The sequence below is a fragment of the Patagioenas fasciata genome, chromosome 7 (genome assembly GCF_037038585.1).
Source record: "Patagioenas fasciata isolate bPatFas1 chromosome 7, bPatFas1.hap1, whole genome shotgun sequence".
NCBI lineage: Eukaryota > Metazoa > Chordata > Aves > Columbiformes > Columbidae > Patagioenas > Patagioenas fasciata.
In genome coordinates, this window is record NC_092526.1 from 37,834,837 (window position 1) to 37,852,812 (window position 17,976).

The window sequence follows — 17,976 nt, forward strand, 5'->3', positions numbered from 1 at the left end:
ACTCTGACTCATCAATTACATACTTGCTCTTACACTTTTATATCTCCGAAAAAATGATGACTTCAGCCTCCTGGTCTGGGGGAGCCACCTATTAAAATGCCATTGGCAGGGCTGCAGTCCATTAGCTAACTGACCTACATCCCATAAAGCTGAAAGGACTGCCCACAATTTTTACAATCACTATTTGGAAAAGGCAGTGAGAGAGCCATAGGCTTAAAGTGATTATACACCAGGACTGTAACAACTGCTATGGGATTAGGATACAGAGTGGCAATGCACAGCAGAGGTCACGTTTCTCTGGTGATTTAAAGGTTCAGTCTTTTTCCAACTTAATTTAGAAACCAACAGAGAGCCTACCTTTGTTAGGAAAGAATATTTTGGTAGTATTTCAAAGCATGGCGATTAAATAACTACAGGTCACAAATTTAAAATGTATAAGTTCATCACCCAGTGAACTGAGGAATATATATATACATTTTTTTTTTTTTTTAACTATTAACCTCTTGGTTGTATCAGCTTTGCATTCCCAGGGCTAAGTGATAATGCATTTTGCATGAGTGCTCAGCAGCAGTGATTTCTAACACATCCATGGGGTTGAGACGAACCCCTCCTAACAGTCTATAGAGCCAGCTCACGAGGCTTTTGACAGGTCAAACCCAATGGTACTACACACTATCTTTATTCAAAGGCACAAACACGCTGTTTCACTATAGCGGTGCCTGTGAAAACACAAAACACCTTCAAAAAGAATTACAGGGAAGCTCATCCAAGGTCCGGGTGTCTTCTCAAGAGTCACCGTGCCCTGAAAGAATCGGTCAGCTCAACGTAAGAAAAGGGATGAACCAAGAATTCAATACGGTATTGCGTAATCTTGACATTGTTACATATCTCCATGGAACTGAGTGTTATTTTGGTTCTGAAAGAGTTTCAGCATAGACGTAAGACTGTTTTTTTCCCCGAGACCGCAGCATATGCTTAGTCACAGTATTTAATGTAGTTGTGCTCCTGATACAACACCAATTTCCTTCGCTGTCTGTTGTCTAGTGGTGAGTTACTTAGTGAGCTCTGATGGTGCAATCTGCCAGAAAACATCAAAAAGTAAAATATAATGCTTGCTTAGCTGATGTTACATACAACCAGTTAACAGGGTCAGCTCCTGTTGTTCCTGGGACACTCCGGCAATATAAGCGGCAGAACCAACCAAACAAGAAATCACAAACACTATGCACTCTGCACCACAGTAAAACAGCACTTTAATTAAGTCTGATCACTAATAACCAGTGTTATCTGCATTTCAAATCTCCAGTATATTAACCTACTCCGCTCCAAGTGCCACAGTCATTAAAATGCTGCAGCCAAGAGTTCCAGCTAACACTGGGTAAAACAAAAGGACATTTCTAAAAACAATTATTACAAAAATAAAAGCATGATTTCTTGATGGTCTCTCTCTGAATCACAGTCACCTAAATAAAGCTTCAATCCAGGAAAAGCTTAGCAGGAAGGCAATCATTCTCTTTTTTTGTATGTGTAAAAAAAGACCAGGAACTACAAGTAAATAGCAGCTGAGTAACAGATGAGGCACTAAGTGAAATCTGTTAGCAACTGCTAACAGCTTTGCTATTTTCTGTTGTTAAATTAAAAAAAAAAAAAGTAAAAACCCAATGCAGTAGCAATTCCAATATGTTCAAAAATTTCAGATGCAAAGGACTAAAGCTCAACACTTCTTGTACTACAGATTAATACTTGGGTTTAGTTTTAATATCTTGAAATGCTTTGTTATTGATTATAAGGCAGAAACAAGCCAACTCACACGGACACAGAATCAAGATGAAACTTGTTCTAGCTGTGTATGTGACCCAGCAAGTACAGCACAAAAACCTCATAGCAGACAAATGGGACTTTTCCAGTAGCTGCTTTTAGGCTCAAATTCTGTTTAACTTTGTCCTGTAGAGCTGACCCCCAATCACCCACCAGAAAGCGCATGTGTCTTCATTAGCACTGAGCCTTCTGGCAAGATCTCTGAAGTATCTTCTTTGTCCCTCTGGTCCTGGCGCTTCCACCACAGATGACCATCTCCTGCTTATCTCAACCCAATCTTGACACAGGTTCAGCAAGTCTGTTTTCCTGTTTGGATGCATCTACACAGCGCAGAACTATGTGGGCACAGCTGAAATAGCTCTGAAGAAAGCAAAGGGGTTTTCTCTCCCGTCAGTCCCTCATTTTGGTGGTCTCCCACATGGGGGATGGATCACAGTGCAGCTACCACCGTATCTACAAAAGGCACACCACAGATTTCCTCTCCATCCAGCTTTCTCCTCCCTTATGGTGTTTCCATCACCAGTGCCTCCTATGGCAGGTTCCCCTTCCAATTTAAACTGAGCTCATCTCTGTTTCTAAACACTTCTCTACTTCTTTCTCTTAAGCTACCAAGAATTAGTAGTCACCTTGCTTGCTGCAGAAGCTCACGACTTTGTCGCCTTCAGCTTCTCTCTTTCCTTCCACAGACGTTCTACCAACGGAACACGCCAGTTTCATCTCCGCGATGTCATTAAAAAATCCGGCTGTCTCTTGCCATCCGTGCTGCTAAAATACTTGATCTTTTAAACCTTCTGACTGCAGTTTCTTCCTCCCCAGCCCTCCTGACGCTCACTCCTCACTCTTCACATCAGTGCAAAACTCCAGTTTGAAAAATACCCCTTGAACCTGGTGTTCAGTCAGTATTTGACCCCTTCTAAGTTCCTCCATTAGCTTCTGATTATTTCTTTCAAAATAATTCAGATTAATTGTTTTTGTCTTTCCTGTCCTCCACAGCAGTTTCTCCCTGAAAAAATACCAGCCTGGTTTTGCTAATCTTGAGCAGGACATGTAGTCCCCAGTTCCTTTGTAAACCCTCTTGTTCAGTTTTTACAGGCCATCACCCTTCTCTCACTCCTATCATGGCTGGTGAGAGGCCAGGACTCTCACCTTCTCAGGACAGAATTTCTTTCCAAGAACAACTTTCTGTATCCTAAGAAGAAACACTGTTGAGGACATAGAACCTCTAAATCCCCCTGGCTCTTACAAACAACTCCTTCTCTGTTCATTATAAGCTGGTGCTTCCATTTTTGTGGCTTTGCAGAGATTTTCAATGGTGTGGGATAGAAAGTCCCATTCTATGCTACCATATGGATAAATAAATACTATTAACGATTACTGTCTGCTTGGAAGACTATCAATCTAAATAAAAAGCAAGCTTACAAAAAGAACAGATGTGTAAAGGTTGCGTACAACCAAAATGTGAAATGTATTTTGAAAAAGGGCATCACTAAGAACGGTCATCTATTGTTCCCAGCTTCGCACGTTGATCATTATCAGACGTTTTTTGTCACCTACAGTCGCTTTTTTTGGATTCTGATGTCATCCCATGTTCCTTCTAGCTCAGGCATCACACCCCCGTAAGCAAGACTTTGCACTTCAGGCTTCAAATCTGCCAGTGATACATGAAACAGAATACTTATGCTTTTGTCAGACCTCTGTGTCACTCCCCTCCTCTTCCAACAGCCCTGTACATGCCAAAGAGTTAAAAAGAAGAATGAAAATAGACGCAAGGCTTAAGATACACAAGAGAGCTGCTGACGTCACCCTCCTAATTATTCAGTGTTTTGACTACTGTTCCATGTTAAGCCCTGTGTCTTTAAACAGTGCGAGCACAAATACATGAACACAAATGCCCAGGTGTGAGGATGTTCCTGCCCAGCATGCCTGAAGAGCCCCATCTGAATGCGGACTGGTGTACCCACAAACCTTCACCTTACCGATGCTAACAACTGCCGAAATAATGCACATTCAGCACATAAGCATGCCTGTAATTTTTTTACAATATCCCTACAGTGTTCAAAAGCTGAAAGGACAACTTTGAGGAATCTTATTAATGATACATGGAAGAAAGTCAGCTAAAACCTTCCATGTCAATATAACACAAGCCATTTGACTCCAGAGGACATACCAACAGAAAGCTGCAACACAAGTTCATACATCATTGTAAGTGAATAATCTTGCGGCTGGATTTCTTAGATTACTCATTAAATGTATCTCCGCCTAAGCAATGATTGTGGCTTTTCTACGTATCTGACTTGTATACAATGCAGCATGCTAAGAAACACCAATGTCCAGCTGACGTTTAAGTGTCCAGTGCCACAAGCAACCATACAGTCTCATCTCCTCCAGGTGATGATGAGATTTCATTCACACACCCTCTATTAATTATAAAGACCTGCTTAAATGGAAACACTTTAATCCTCAATAGATTAAACAGGTACCAGAGGCAGGGGTGATTGCAACCAGAACTAGAGCACCAAAGGCTCCAGCAATAGCAAGGGAACGGCCTGAAGAACTTTGTCTAATCTCTGCTGATTCCAGAGTCACAAACCTAATCAATAGCTACAGAGGAAATGCAAACATTTGCATGCTGGGCAGAGAGGACGGTGAGTTTTGAGCACTGCAGGCAATGGCTGGAGATGCAAAGCAAAGGTTTTATCACAACTGCAAATGTTACTGTGCTGTTTAGAGTAGCACGAGCAATCCTCTTCCCCCCAAAGCTTGTGAGGGAAGCAGATAAGCAAGAGAAGGCAAAGGTCTGAGCATGGGAGCGGGTCATGGATTACTCAGAAATATTCCCCACAAAGCCTCCCTCAACGACACACGCTTGTTTTTAGCCTGAAACCTTGAATCTTCTCTGACATATGGGAATGAATTTCAAAGGCACAAAAAGACATTTTGTCTGCCAAATGTCTTCTGCCTCAGCTACAAGTTTAGTGTAAAAGTATAAACTGCTTTCTTTTTAAATAACATAAACATTACTTCGAGTCCAAGTGAAATAATTTTTCCACTACTTTATGAGAACATGGTTTGTTTCCTACGTTATGAAGAGAATAGGTGGCTGGTTTGCTTTTTTAAAATGCCGTACCTCAACATGACGCCAAATCCCTTCTTCTTTTTCTTTTCTGGATCTTCATTTTCTTCCTTCCTTTTCTTCTCTTTGATTTTCGATTTACCCTTTTCCTTTTTCTTCTCTTTCTCTCTGTTCTTTTTGTCTTTTTTTGCTTTGGTTTCTGCATCTTCTATTTCGAGGTTCCCCGGAGAGGCAGATTCCACGTTCTGAGCTTCTTGACCAGAGTGAGAGCTCTTATCGGAGAAACCATCTGCACAGAATAGAGAAGCAGCAGTGAGGACGGCCAGGGGCCACCAAACCGCAAACACATTTAATACAGCACGAGTGTCTACGAAGTGCTCAAATGACTCACAACTTACTCATTTAGCTTAATAATTTAAAAAGCAGACTAAATATACCCAGTGAATTGAAGCAGATTTCTATTGTAAATTAAATACAGAGTTATTTTAGTGACCTGTTTTCTGGTTATTATTCTTGATACAAGAATTCTGCTTGACGTGGTAAAACACTTTCATTTGAAATCTAGCTTGTTGACCTCCATCAGCTCTAGAAAACTTGCACGCTGGGATGCAAACACCGAGAGGTTACTTCAACAAGAGATTCCGGTAACTGATATAACCAACCTACACAATAAAACTACTTCATTCACTCCCTGGAATCTTTCTATTTTAATGACTGAATAAGAAAGAGATAAACTGTTCTGTCTGGTTGGAGAAGAGCTGAGTTGTTTCTATTCGGGGAGCTCAAGCACAGTTTTATGCTTCATGCTAAAAGAGACATATTTCCAGACTGGGGCCTACAAGCCCATGGTGACAGAATGAGCAGCAGGGTGCTATCAATACCCTCTGCCGTCTTTGAAAGAGGAAACGAATTTCCTGCTTGGAGAAGGGGGAATTGTAGACAGCTCTGTAAAACAAGCAAGATAATTTTTAATGTAATCTGAAGAAGACAGCTGCTTCTTGAAGTTGAAAAATATAATTATTTAAGGATTGAGTTCTAAATCCTCCAACCCACCCCCTGCCCCAAAGGAGATCAGTGAAAGACTTTACACTAAACCCCGTCAAGGTTGGACGGGGTACCGCAAACACAGCTCTATTCACTGGAACACGTGAGCAGCTTTTAAAACATGACCAGCTTCAACTGGACTAAATCACTTGCTTATGCGTGTCACTGAGTCGGCCTCCAGCACTGCTAAGTGAGGGTGGCTTCCCCAGTAAGTGCCATCAGCATCATACCTTCTTCTCCATCTTCGGGTCCGTCATAAGATTTGTCAATGGCAGCTCGGAAACTCTCATTACACCCTCGACCACGGACCACGTGAGGCCTGGGTCTGTGGAAAGGGAGTTCGTTCTTCCTAACTTCAGCCACGGCAGTCTGAAGACTCTCAAGAGAACTGGACTTCTTCAGCCCCAGGGTAGGACCGAAATCTTTGCCAGAAGAGTCTGGAAAACAAACAGTTAAGAATTTTTATACCTGAAACTAGTTAGATACATTTAATTGTGTACTTTATTACTTGGGGCCTTTAAAATAGTAGGCAATCAATGTAATATGTTCTAAAAATAACATACAAGTTAAACCTAGTTCAGCAGATATCCCTGTCCAGACTCGGAGGAGTTTTCAGAGCGGCAGCGATGGGCAATAACTGGCTCACACGTGTCAACTGGAAGCAGTGATAAGGATGGGGTCGCTTCTTCCCACTTTCACAACCATCTTAAGGAGAACACAATCCTTTGGCTCACAAACAGTTACACACCAAGAGTTTTGGTTTTCACAATGAGTCAGGTTGTATGAACGGTTGATATTTTCAAACACATTTCTCTTGTGAGAAGATATTATTAGTTTTCTCACAGTCTTATCCAGTCTTTTTTTCTTCAAGCTGAAACTGCTGCTATGATATCAACACACACAGCAGGTTTTTCAAGAAACAACTATTTCCAGTAAAATATAGCTTAACATAAATGACGTTACTGCCCTTTCCTTGTTTATAGCTACAAGAAGCACTTCATCCAAAAACCAGCAAATATCTTTCCAAGTCTCCCAAACCTTTCCTCTCTTTGAATACCAATCAATGAAGAAATTCGCAGTCTAATTTAAAAGCCTTTGTAGCATCTACTTAGTTTTTACATTGCAGAACAGTAACTGTGACATAGTGACAATGAGGAAGAGACTTTGCCTTGCAATGCGCTTTCTGTCTTCAAGAACACAAATGCTTTTGTTTTCAACTTTTAAGTGATACTAACCGAAGTAACAGAAGAATAAAAGAACAGGAGGCCTTCATATACATGTCTATATACTGTCACGGTTGAAGAGATTCTAGGATCACGGAAAATACAGGTATGTTAGTACTATATGCTGTGATTTTAGCAATCCTGAACTAAACCAGCGTGATCAGTGAATTCCTAAAAGGAAAAAAGCAAAGAAGTGGCACCAAATACAGACTCATCAGTAATGTCTACGTAAAGCAATTTACACTTCCATTACCTGCAGAGTGATACACAGCTGAAAATAAGGGGGGGCGGGGAACTGAGGGGGTGTATGGAGACAAGTTTAAGGGCAGCCTGGTTGCTCTTCACACAGTGCAACCTTCATTTGTTCACTAATTGCCATCCTGGAGAACACCACTATGGGCAAATTAGCAAGTGTTACAATGGTGTTAGAGTAATGACTTGAATGCAACATGAAGGTGCTTAAAACCACTAAAAACTTGTACATTAGTAAGCAGCACTGTGGTGCCTGTCTCAGGTGGAGAAGGAGTTGTTGGCAAAGTATGTTTCTTTCTGTATAAATAGTCCTTATTTTGCTCTTTTGTCCTAACATTGAAAGCCCCATGAGGAATTAATTTTAGTAATAACTAGCAATAACTTCCTGGTTTTTGGATGTTTTCAAGGGAAATCTGACAGGACTTTCATGTAGTATTTTCAGTTTGCTACTAGAAAGAGGAAAAAAGAAACTGAACGGAGCACTCTTTAGCTACCAAGTAAATTCAGAACATCACTACCTTGGAAAACTGTGGTTTGTGTGGTTTTTTGTTTGTTTGTTTCCTAATGTCCCCCAAAGAAACAGAGTTGCTCTATGGTCACTTCATTGCTTAAGATGATCAAATATTGTGTTACTTTAAAGGACATTATAAAATGGCAAAGATTAACTGTATTTCTCCTTCACTGGAAAAGACAGTTAAATTTTATCCATGATCCTCCTGTGTTCTACCATTTAAAAGGCATCCTCATTTATTCAAAACCTTACTGAGAACCTTTAGTCACAGACTAGTATTAAGCATTTAGTTGCCCCTTTCCAAGACGATAATAATTTATTCTGAAATTTCCCTGGCGGCACTGGAAGTTTCTCACTATTGCCGTGAAAATCCACCTGTGAAGAAGCATCTGAACCTAAGTGAGAAATAATTGCATTTTTTCTTATTGATGACAGTAGTAGCAATGCAGCCTCATTAAGGGGAGCATTCAGTCAAGGAGTTTATATCCTTGGACGTTCTCACCAGGGTCTTCAGTGAGAACTTAGTATTTTTGCAATTCAGCTTTATATTTTTCTTCATTTATTTATCATATTTATTTATCATGTATTAGCTCACAACTAAAGATACAGGAGCTGAGGAGCTTTCCTAAGCAGGGAGAGCAGTCCCCTTTCTTCCACACCAGTATCTAAGCCTGAAAATGTGCATTTTTCCTCACAGCTAAAAATAATAAATGAACACAACCCCAACAAATAAACATCAAACCTCCCTCTCATCTTTTACGTGTTATTAACAGGCACTTCTGGAGGTGAGTGGTGTGTGTTTGTGTGTGTGTACATACGTAGCTCTACTCAGAATTTAAATACCAAAAAATAGTTTGGCCATGAGAAATTTCATATTTCACTGTGTAAAACTGTCTCTTTTTATGGATTTTAAATTCTTGAGACCTCATTTTACTGCTTCTTGTAGTACAATGATAAAAAGTCAACTAAAGCATCCACTTTATTTTTTCTATAAATGGTAAATTACTTTATGCATCTCTACTGAATTTATGAGAGAAAACCAACTGCCATCAGTACCTATGTCTACATGAAGCCAACTTGCTGGTTCGTAGATATCATTATCATGCTTTAACTGAAAGATGATATCACACATACCTTAATTTTCTGCTCAATGCCAACACGGCTACCACAGATTTCTTTTTTCTTAACGCACTAGCAAATATAAACCTGCTTTCTGTTATTTTATTACTACTATTATTAGTTTGAGGTATTTCCAGGCTTCTCTTTTTCCCACATCTGCACATTCCTTTCTTTATTTTATAGCCCATAGGCGGGAAGACGCCAAAAGCAAGATGTCGATCATGAAAATCAAAGGGAAACAACTGGCGCAGCAGTGTGGGCAATGCAAACCAACCCAACGGTGTGCGGAGAGAGAGCAGAATTGAAGCGAAGCCACGAATCATTGCCACTCTAAACGAAATACAACTCCTCAGACACCCCCCACATTAAACATTTTATATATTTATCAGTGATTTTACTTTATAGATAATGATTCTTCTTGAAAACTGAAACTATATTAATATGCCTAAAGGTTATTATTGGGAGGAACATGTTTGCGTTAGCTAGGCTAATTTACTACTTATATTTTGAAATTATAGCAATGTGAAAAAACAGGTATGAAGAAAACAAGAAAAGTGTCACCAAAAGTAAAAAAATAGAACAAACACAACGTAGTAATGGATTGTAAATAGTGTGGCTCTGTATTTACTGGTTCCTACTGCACGGCACAGGACACGCACCTTGGAGAACATTCGTGAGGCCCAACTCAGGCCTACCCCAACCCGACCAAACTAACTGTAGTTACCTATACCCTAAAGGAACTGAGGAATGTTTAAAACACCTTTTGACACGTATACATTCCCACGATTTTCAAAATACAATCCATTCACAGATCACAGATATGTTTGTTTGTTTTTTTTTTTTTTACACAAATTACTGTATTGCTAGCTTTACGTTGCCCCTGCAGAGGTGAGGATAGCAAGCACGGTTTCAGAAACACCCCAGCTTTTGTTCAGGAAGGAAAAAGCAGGATTTCTGTTGGTCAGAATCAAATTATGTAGGTAACAGGCTGGCAAAACAGGCCCCTCAGTGAAATTTAGTCAAAATATATCTCTGCTGCTGGGAAACGTGTTGTATGAGAATGAACCAAATCTGTTACCCAAGTGAAATACATCCAAAGATACAAAAGGCAAGAGAAAGCCAGTAAGACCCGACTGCTTTACTCTCACCTTAGCTCCTCCTGGAAATCCACCTCTAAATAAATTGCTGTATAAACTGTGAGTGTCCCTTTAAATAAGCCTTAGGGCAAAAAATGAAACATTTGTCATTATTACCATGTGCCATAAACATCAAATAACAGGTAGACTGGGTCTTACCCACAGGACTGCAACATTATGTGGTGACAAACTAATTCATGTTCAATTCTTTCTGAACCATTTTGTTTAATGTAGTTTCATTTATTTGTGGTAGGATTTACAGCACGCACAACCGCAAAGGATTTTTTACTCTCACTTGTATTTTTATATTCGGATACCTCCTCAATCATCTATTGATTCAATGCAGAGAATTATTTAGGAAGGAGGAATTTGAAAGTCATTACATCATTCAACTTGTGATTTTCAAATGAAGAGCTTTAATAGGGGTATTTTTGTAGAATAACCTTAGATCATACTGTAGACTTTCCTTCAACACTAGTTTATACAGGTAGCATAGAAAAGACAATGAGGGTCTTGATAAAAAGCAAGCAAAAAAGAACAATATTGGTCACATATTAACTATCTACCTCACATATTAAAGACAACGTGTATTGTTTTGCTCATTTTATACCTCAAACCAAGCATTCCAGATCAGAAGCAGGAATACTGAACACAGAACGACCCACACCTGACAGCAAAAAAACCCCACAACACTAAGAAAGAGAAATCAAAGCGTGTGAGAATTTAACAAGTTCTCTGATTGAAAAAGCCAGCTACAGCCTTCAGATTTACGGATATTTCAATCTATTTTACTACATATAATGATTGCAATTTAGCCTATATTTGCACAAACTGCAATTTCAGCTACAAATAATGGCAGTTCACAATTTGCAGCCCAGAAGTTACACTGAGCTTTATCCAGTCGAATCAAGGAAAGCCTCAGAATAAGGCAACCACTAGGCAAGAGGCAAAAAAAGCACAACTGTCACGTTAGAAATGTACGCTGGCGTTGCCGTTTTCTATAGACTTATCACTACCAAACAACACCACTGTAATATAACGTTAATATTTCAAAAAGAATAATATGTACAACATTAAATGTCTCACAAATGCTAATAAGTTTCACAGTGCAACAACATTAAAGCTAAGAAGTAGGAGAAAAAGAAGGAAGAGGTTCAAGCAAAAGCGCTCAGAAATGGCACATGCGCTCGCTGGGTTAGCGCTGCGTGCTGGACAAAACGCAGCCAAGCCTGTCCTTGCACAGAGGAACGGCTGATGTTATCTGGCGAAATAATTAGTTTTCTTCATTTGGTTACACAAGTTTAACCTCTCTCACAACCTTCCACTGCGTCCAGAGTTTTCCTGTGCATTTGAATCGCTGCCCCTCCAGCAGGCTCGTGTTCTCTCCCCAGTTGGTGCAGACCAAAGCGCTTGCCCTTCCAACTGGTCCCAGTATAAATTAAGCCGCTTGACTTGCCACAAAGCAGGAGCTTTCTCCTCAAGGATATTTACGTATCTCAAATTGATTTTAGATAGCGCTGTTACAACCTGCTAGAGGAAAACAGCCATAGGAAAAGCAATGCAGACAGGAAGAAGTCCAGTTTTTAGAAAATATGATTCCCCAGTGATTTCAGGTACCTTGTAAACTGATTGGCACTAAGAAAATTTCAGCGCCCTGTGATTGCTTTACTGCTCCTTCCGCAACTGCCCGCAGATAAGGACAAACATTTCAATCCGGCTTTAAGAGACTGGGAAATGTGACACTTTCCGAGATTAATCCATATAAATTACACTTCCCAAACTAAACCAATATTTTTGTTCCCACCCCAAAGTTCAGCACAAAGTGAGAGTCCCTGCGCCAACATTTAAACAAATTCACTTTTAATGGTACGAGGCCAACACGTAGAGTGTTACCTTTGACCCGTGGGACAGAGAAAAACTTCCTCAGTAGCAGAACAGAAGAAAGCCAATAATGTTCAATTAATGGTTGTCATCTACTTTGTTAAGTCTCAAGCCTATTTTGAAATAAACTGCCGAATTATTACTCAGTCACGAAGCCTGACATAATTTTTGTTGAAAATTACTCATTTAAATCAGAAGTAACAAAGGAGGAAAAAAGTTCATATTAAGCTTTCTTTTTTCTTTCCTAATTCAAAGCCTTTTCTTTTTTAAATTTCTTTACACATGAATGCAGAAAAACTCTCTTGTATCACTCGTTTTATTCACAATCATTTTGTTTTTCAAAAAGTAGCATGTCATTTTTATACATCCCGTTCTGGCCTGGACACATGTTTAATAGACACTTGTAAGCTGCATGTTAAACGTAACTCCAAGCATCACTCGGGGATTCATTTAGACTATTGCAACAAGGGAGATTATTATTGCAAAAGAAAAGCCAAGTCAAGAAACAAAAAATACATTTCAATGCACCAATTTAACTTGCAATTAAAAAATAAATGATATAAAACTCTTCCTTTGTGCGTGCTTTTCATTAGTTACGAATGTTAATATGAAGGAAAAAGGAAAAAGGCTGGATTTTTAACCAAATAACCTGGAAACAGGATCCCTTTTGCTAATAATGGCATTGCTTTTGTACACCTGCCCACACTCCAACCAGCGAATCCTACATGCTTGAGATATTTACGAGCTCTCCCTATTGCTGCCCCCCCAAAACTGCCCAACAGCCGCTCTACATTTAAGATGCTCTAAATATTGTTGCCATGGGTGACACATGAACACGGACTAAGGCAAAGCGCTGCTAATAAAAAGGCTTTCACAGCATTTCAGTCCTTGCTCATACGGAAAGTTCAAATTTATGGCTTTTAAAATACTGGATCTGAGGAGGTCAGGTTAAATGGTTGGTAGTAATAAAAGGAATCAATATGCCACAGCATCTGAAGCAGCCAGCAAACTAAATAAACACTTCATCCAAATCCACTTGGCCCTGAATTAAAAGAACATAAAATACTGTATTTATTTGGTTTGCCCTCCACCAGTGCGGGGTTTGCGTCGCTAGATCCGCTAGAGTTCTACGCAGAGCTTGCAACAAACATGTGCTGGCCAAGTAGCAATTAAACCGTATGTCAAGGCTAGGAGCAATTAACTGGGCATTAACCTTATCAGGGAACCACTTCTGGATTAGGCAGCGACAAACAGGCAAACATCGCAGCCTGGGAAGATTCTGAAATGTCTATTTACAAAAGCTCCAGAGGACTCAGACTTTCTGTCTCAGGCACATACAGAGTAAATGAGCCATTTCCAATAATAACCCCTTATTCATAAACCCTGAACAAAACCAGAATCACCTTTTCCAGTGATTAGCGGCTCCTGTTATCATAGAAAAGCAAGACAGTTTGTTCCTTACAGCACTTTAAAATAAAGCAGAGCAGAAGAATTAGTGGACTTGCATCTTTTGCTCCTGATCTACATTTGGTTTAGTTTATAGACTGAGTCCCAGAAGTTATGAGAACCTATTTTCTGCTGTTTCTTTGTACGTGTTTAAATAGAAAGTGCATAGGTTAATTTTCAGCTTAGGAAATTAATGCACATCTTGCTTGAAGTTGCCAGCAGATAATTTGTGAGAAAGATACATACGCACCTGTAATCAATCTATCTACATTTACACACACAAAGGCCATTCGCAAAGGCCTGCATAGTTCTGAAACTGCTTTGTTTGTGAGTTTGATAATATTTGTCTTGAAACAGTTTCGAAAAGTTCATGTCAAAATCTAACTTTCTAATGGGAATGTGCAGAATTTTGTCAAACCTACTATTAACTACAAGAAACAGTTATCTGGCAGAGCTCCGACTTAAAATCCCTACAGAATTTGAAAGGATTATGTAGGTTTTCAGCAGAAGTCCTCAGCAAAGGTTGCTTTGATTTCCTAGTGCGATTTTTAAGATGATTTGATTGCTTATAATATGCTAACAGTATTTTATTGCAGATTCCTCACAGCTGAATGCGCAGTTGCGGTGATATCTGGTCTTTAACCCAGCCTGATCTCACATACTTCAACTTTTTCTTTCCTTTTCAACTGTCCCCTGGACTGAAAGTTCTTTGCTTGGCCTTGTTGCACAGATTGTAAGTGTTTTTAGAAACACAAAAACACCCAAAGAATACACGTCCTTCCTGCCATATCGGAATAACTGAGGAGTGGGAAATGTACATTCTTCCAGCCAGGTAATACTTCTTTTTGTGTTCCTCCCCTTACTCACCAAATAACTCAAGAAGGTCTGAAAGGAAACCTTTCAAGCTTTGCACGCAATTAAACCGTGAACTAGATCCTTCACTACAGCTTTGAGGGAAGGCAAGTTTAATTTCCATGCATAGCTTACCTCCTCTAACATTAGTTGGATCTGGGTAAACTTGCACCTGAAGTACAGGACAGAAACGCATACGCATTCCCATAGGTATGTGAACATACAACGATATTCCATGTGCACATTTCCAACAACTACAATGAAGCTAGGAAGGAATACTCACACATGCTCCTCAACCTGTGTGCTCAAATACCGTGCAAAATTTAATAGGAAACTTAAGAAGGTAGAGAGTGGTGTGAGCAAAGAGAACATATGTAAAATAAAGACTTTAGTATTGAGAACAGGTTTTTTTGCAGGTCTTCAAACACGGGAAGTATTTTCAGGGCTTTCTTCCACAAAACTGAATCCTTAGAAAAATCATATCCAACTCAGGGAACAAATGGCAAGGAACTTTCCTTCTTAATGGCTGCAGCCAAGGATTTTTCTAAACCGTTTTGTAAAGTGACACAGACTCACACCCAATGATGTCTGGCTGTCTTCTGAGGTTTTAGCAGACGCTGTTCACAACTGGATTGCCATCCCAGACTTGCTTAAAAATCAAATCAAAATACTACTTTCGTTATACTGCTTAACTCTGAGACCTAGTCTATACCATTTACCGCTTCACGCTTGACATTTATTTGGCCACTATAGTAGAGCCCTTCCTTAAGAGGTTCGCAGCTCCCTTGCTAGGAATGTCACGATGTGCCATTGCAATGAAAAGGTTATTTCTAAAAAGAAACTGGTGAGGATGTGAACGAGAGATCAAATCAAGATGGTTTTGCAAATCTGTATTTTTTGACAAGTCATTACCTTGTGAGATGTTTAGCAAACGGGCACCGAACCTTTAATATCCCCCAAGGAAATGGGAACCTCCCTGGATCTTTTCAGTTTTGTTTCCCCTGCAGCAATTTTTAGTACCCTTAAGATGTCACTCTATTAATTACCAAGTTACGTGTCTAGGATCTTTTCAATATGCAGTTTTGCATTGCTACAGTGTGTTCAAATGGCAAATTATGAAAGCTCATGGAACTGCTGCTTGGAACAACTTAGAATACTATTTAAGTGCAGTAGGCACCTGTTCGCCCTTTGAGAGCTGTTTTTACTTATTCAAGGGATCGAAAGTCTGGAAAGAAGCAATAGCTTTAGAAGTATAAGCAGCTCAAAGATGCATCATCAGAGATTATCAGTACTTTTGCAATTTTAGCTCAGGCTTTATGCACACCATGTGAACTTTCTGAGGCATGAGCACCTCTGCCGACTGCAGCTCATGAGAGCTGATCTCTGATACAGCAAATTTGCACTGTGTTCTTCTTCCTATTTCTATGGCATTTAAAAAATTAACAACTATTTATGTATTTTTAAAAGAACACTTCCCAAGTCTTGTGATTTGATTTGCTCTTTTTCTTATTTTAAATAATGGCTTCCTCCTCTGCTGATGTTTTGCTCGTTCCCTGGTCAAGACTGATGGAATCCATCCAATCTATGCTGGATGACGCTACCTTTGAAATACTAATTTCCAGCTTTGTTTTTGCTTGAGACTGACAGGTAACTTTAGTAGGGCCTTGAGTGCTGGCCAGAACACCTTCATGGAGGCAAAGTAATTATATTAATGTGCAAAGCAGGAGTTATAGTTGGTCATCAAACAACCAGGAAATAAATCTGCGTACAAAGAAATGCTGTCAAATACACAGCACAAATAAATAAAATGTGTTTTTGTTAACCCTTTTCTGTTATGTTAATTTGAGACCAGAAAGTATGAAGTTTTCAAGTTCTGATGTGATATTGCAAATGACATATTGTCATTTAATACTCCAAAACGTTTGCAACAATAAATGTCTTCCTTTCTAGTAATCTGGATTGTTACATTTGGCTTATTTCATCCTAGAAGGATAGGACATCAGCCTCACTTTCCCCTCAAAATCCAGATATTGTCCATAAACACACAGCTCGCTCACACACTAAGGTAAATGTATTTGGCTATATATACACACCATAAAGGTATAAAACTTCACTCTTCGCAATCATGTAGCTTCTCAGTTGCATTTCTAAATGCTCTAAGCATACAAAAATTAGATACCATAGCCTGTGCTACTAGCCCTTCAGTAGATTCTTCAAACTAAATAATAAGTATCACTAATATTCTTGAAGTTCAAAGCTTTTGCTCCAACTCCAACAAAAGCCGGTGTCATGAACATTAAGAACAAAGGCGCACAAATATTTTGAAGAGTTTCAAGGGTATTAAGCAACTCTGGCCGATTTCTCTAGTAATATCAGAACACGTTATTTTACCTTTTTACAGGGGTTAGTGTCCCAGTTTAACTTTTCCAGGTTGACCAACTGTATAAAAAACAGTTCTCATGTTCAGTGATTATCTTACATAAAAAAAATACAGCATCTGTATGATTACACTAAGTTTTTGTTTCTTCTGTATCAAGAGTGAACACTTGCATCTCTGTTCTGCCCTGTATCCTATTTTTCAAGAAATATTATTGCCCTCGTTTGTGTTTTTCTGACTGTGGACCAGTATTTCCTCCGCATTAAGAGGGAAAATGGGTTAATCGGTGAAATGCATGCCACTCCATTTCCTCAAGAAGATAATGCAAAACAAGCCATACTGTGGTTGTGTATAGACTTACAGCAATCAATTAATGCAATATTTATATAAATTAAGATCTGCATGCATATTATCACACAGTTAATCAGGACTGTTCAGCAGTTTCTTCCCTCGGCCTTCAATGAGTAAAAGTCAATCCTCATACTGGGTAGCGATACACACTAAGGAATTTACTTCAGATCAAAACACTAAAATCAGATTTCAAAACACTGATGTTAATGTTATGAGAATTTTTAAAAAGTAATGGTTCTTCTACCGTATGTTTAATTGGTCCCCCTGCAAAACAAGCAGCCCCACAGGAGCGGGCAGGAAGCTACTGCCTGGGTTCATATCTTGCTGTAAGAGAAAAAGAAAGCAATGGGTAATCAATCATAATTTCTCTTCACAGCAACATTCCTGACAAACACTTACCTTAATAGGTTTTTCTGTTGTTGTTGTGGATACTAGGAGTGTTCAAAGGGAAGCAAGAAAACTCCAGAGAAGCAAAAATCTATTGAATATTAGCAAATATAAACTATTCTTGCCTTCAGTCAAGTCCCTGAATATTTGAAGGCAAGGGGAGTTCTCGGATAAATAATATACAAACTTGTAATATCTTTGTATTTCTTGTTAGGCTTTAGCACTTGGTGGCATCAGAAAGAGGACATAGGCTATACAGAGTTTTTGTCTGATCCAGTATGACCCCTGTTATCTTCTTGGGATGTGCTACAGATGGAAGGTGTCCAGAACAGAAAGAAACAAACACCCAACACGAAGACGCCATTGCTTCCTGGTCCTATCAATTATTCATTACTTGCACTATGGAAGCACACAGAACCTCTCTAATCATGGGCCAAAACCTCACTGCCCTTGGTGTTACACCAAGTCAAACCGGAATAATATTCCATACCTTTAATAGTTTTTGA

General features: G+C 39.3%; 1 protein-coding gene across 5 annotated transcripts in view; it reads right to left on the minus strand.

Moving 5' to 3' along the window:
• Nucleotides 1–17,976, minus strand: part of PARD3B (par-3 family cell polarity regulator beta) — a 364,942-nt gene that overhangs the window by 126,144 nt on the left and 220,822 nt on the right. For all 5 annotated transcript variants that reach the window (XR_011740105.1, XR_011740106.1, XR_011740107.1 and 2 more), the window contains 2 exons: nt 6,166–6,372; nt 4,946–5,180 (listed from right to left, as the gene is read on the minus strand). Coding sequence is in view for 2 of the 5 variants with exons in the window: in XM_065840472.2 (XP_065696544.1) it covers nt 4,946–5,180; nt 6,166–6,372 (442 nt within the window). In the remaining 3 variants the exon portion in view is untranslated. The remainder of the gene's footprint in view (nt 1–4,945; nt 5,181–6,165; nt 6,373–17,976) is intronic.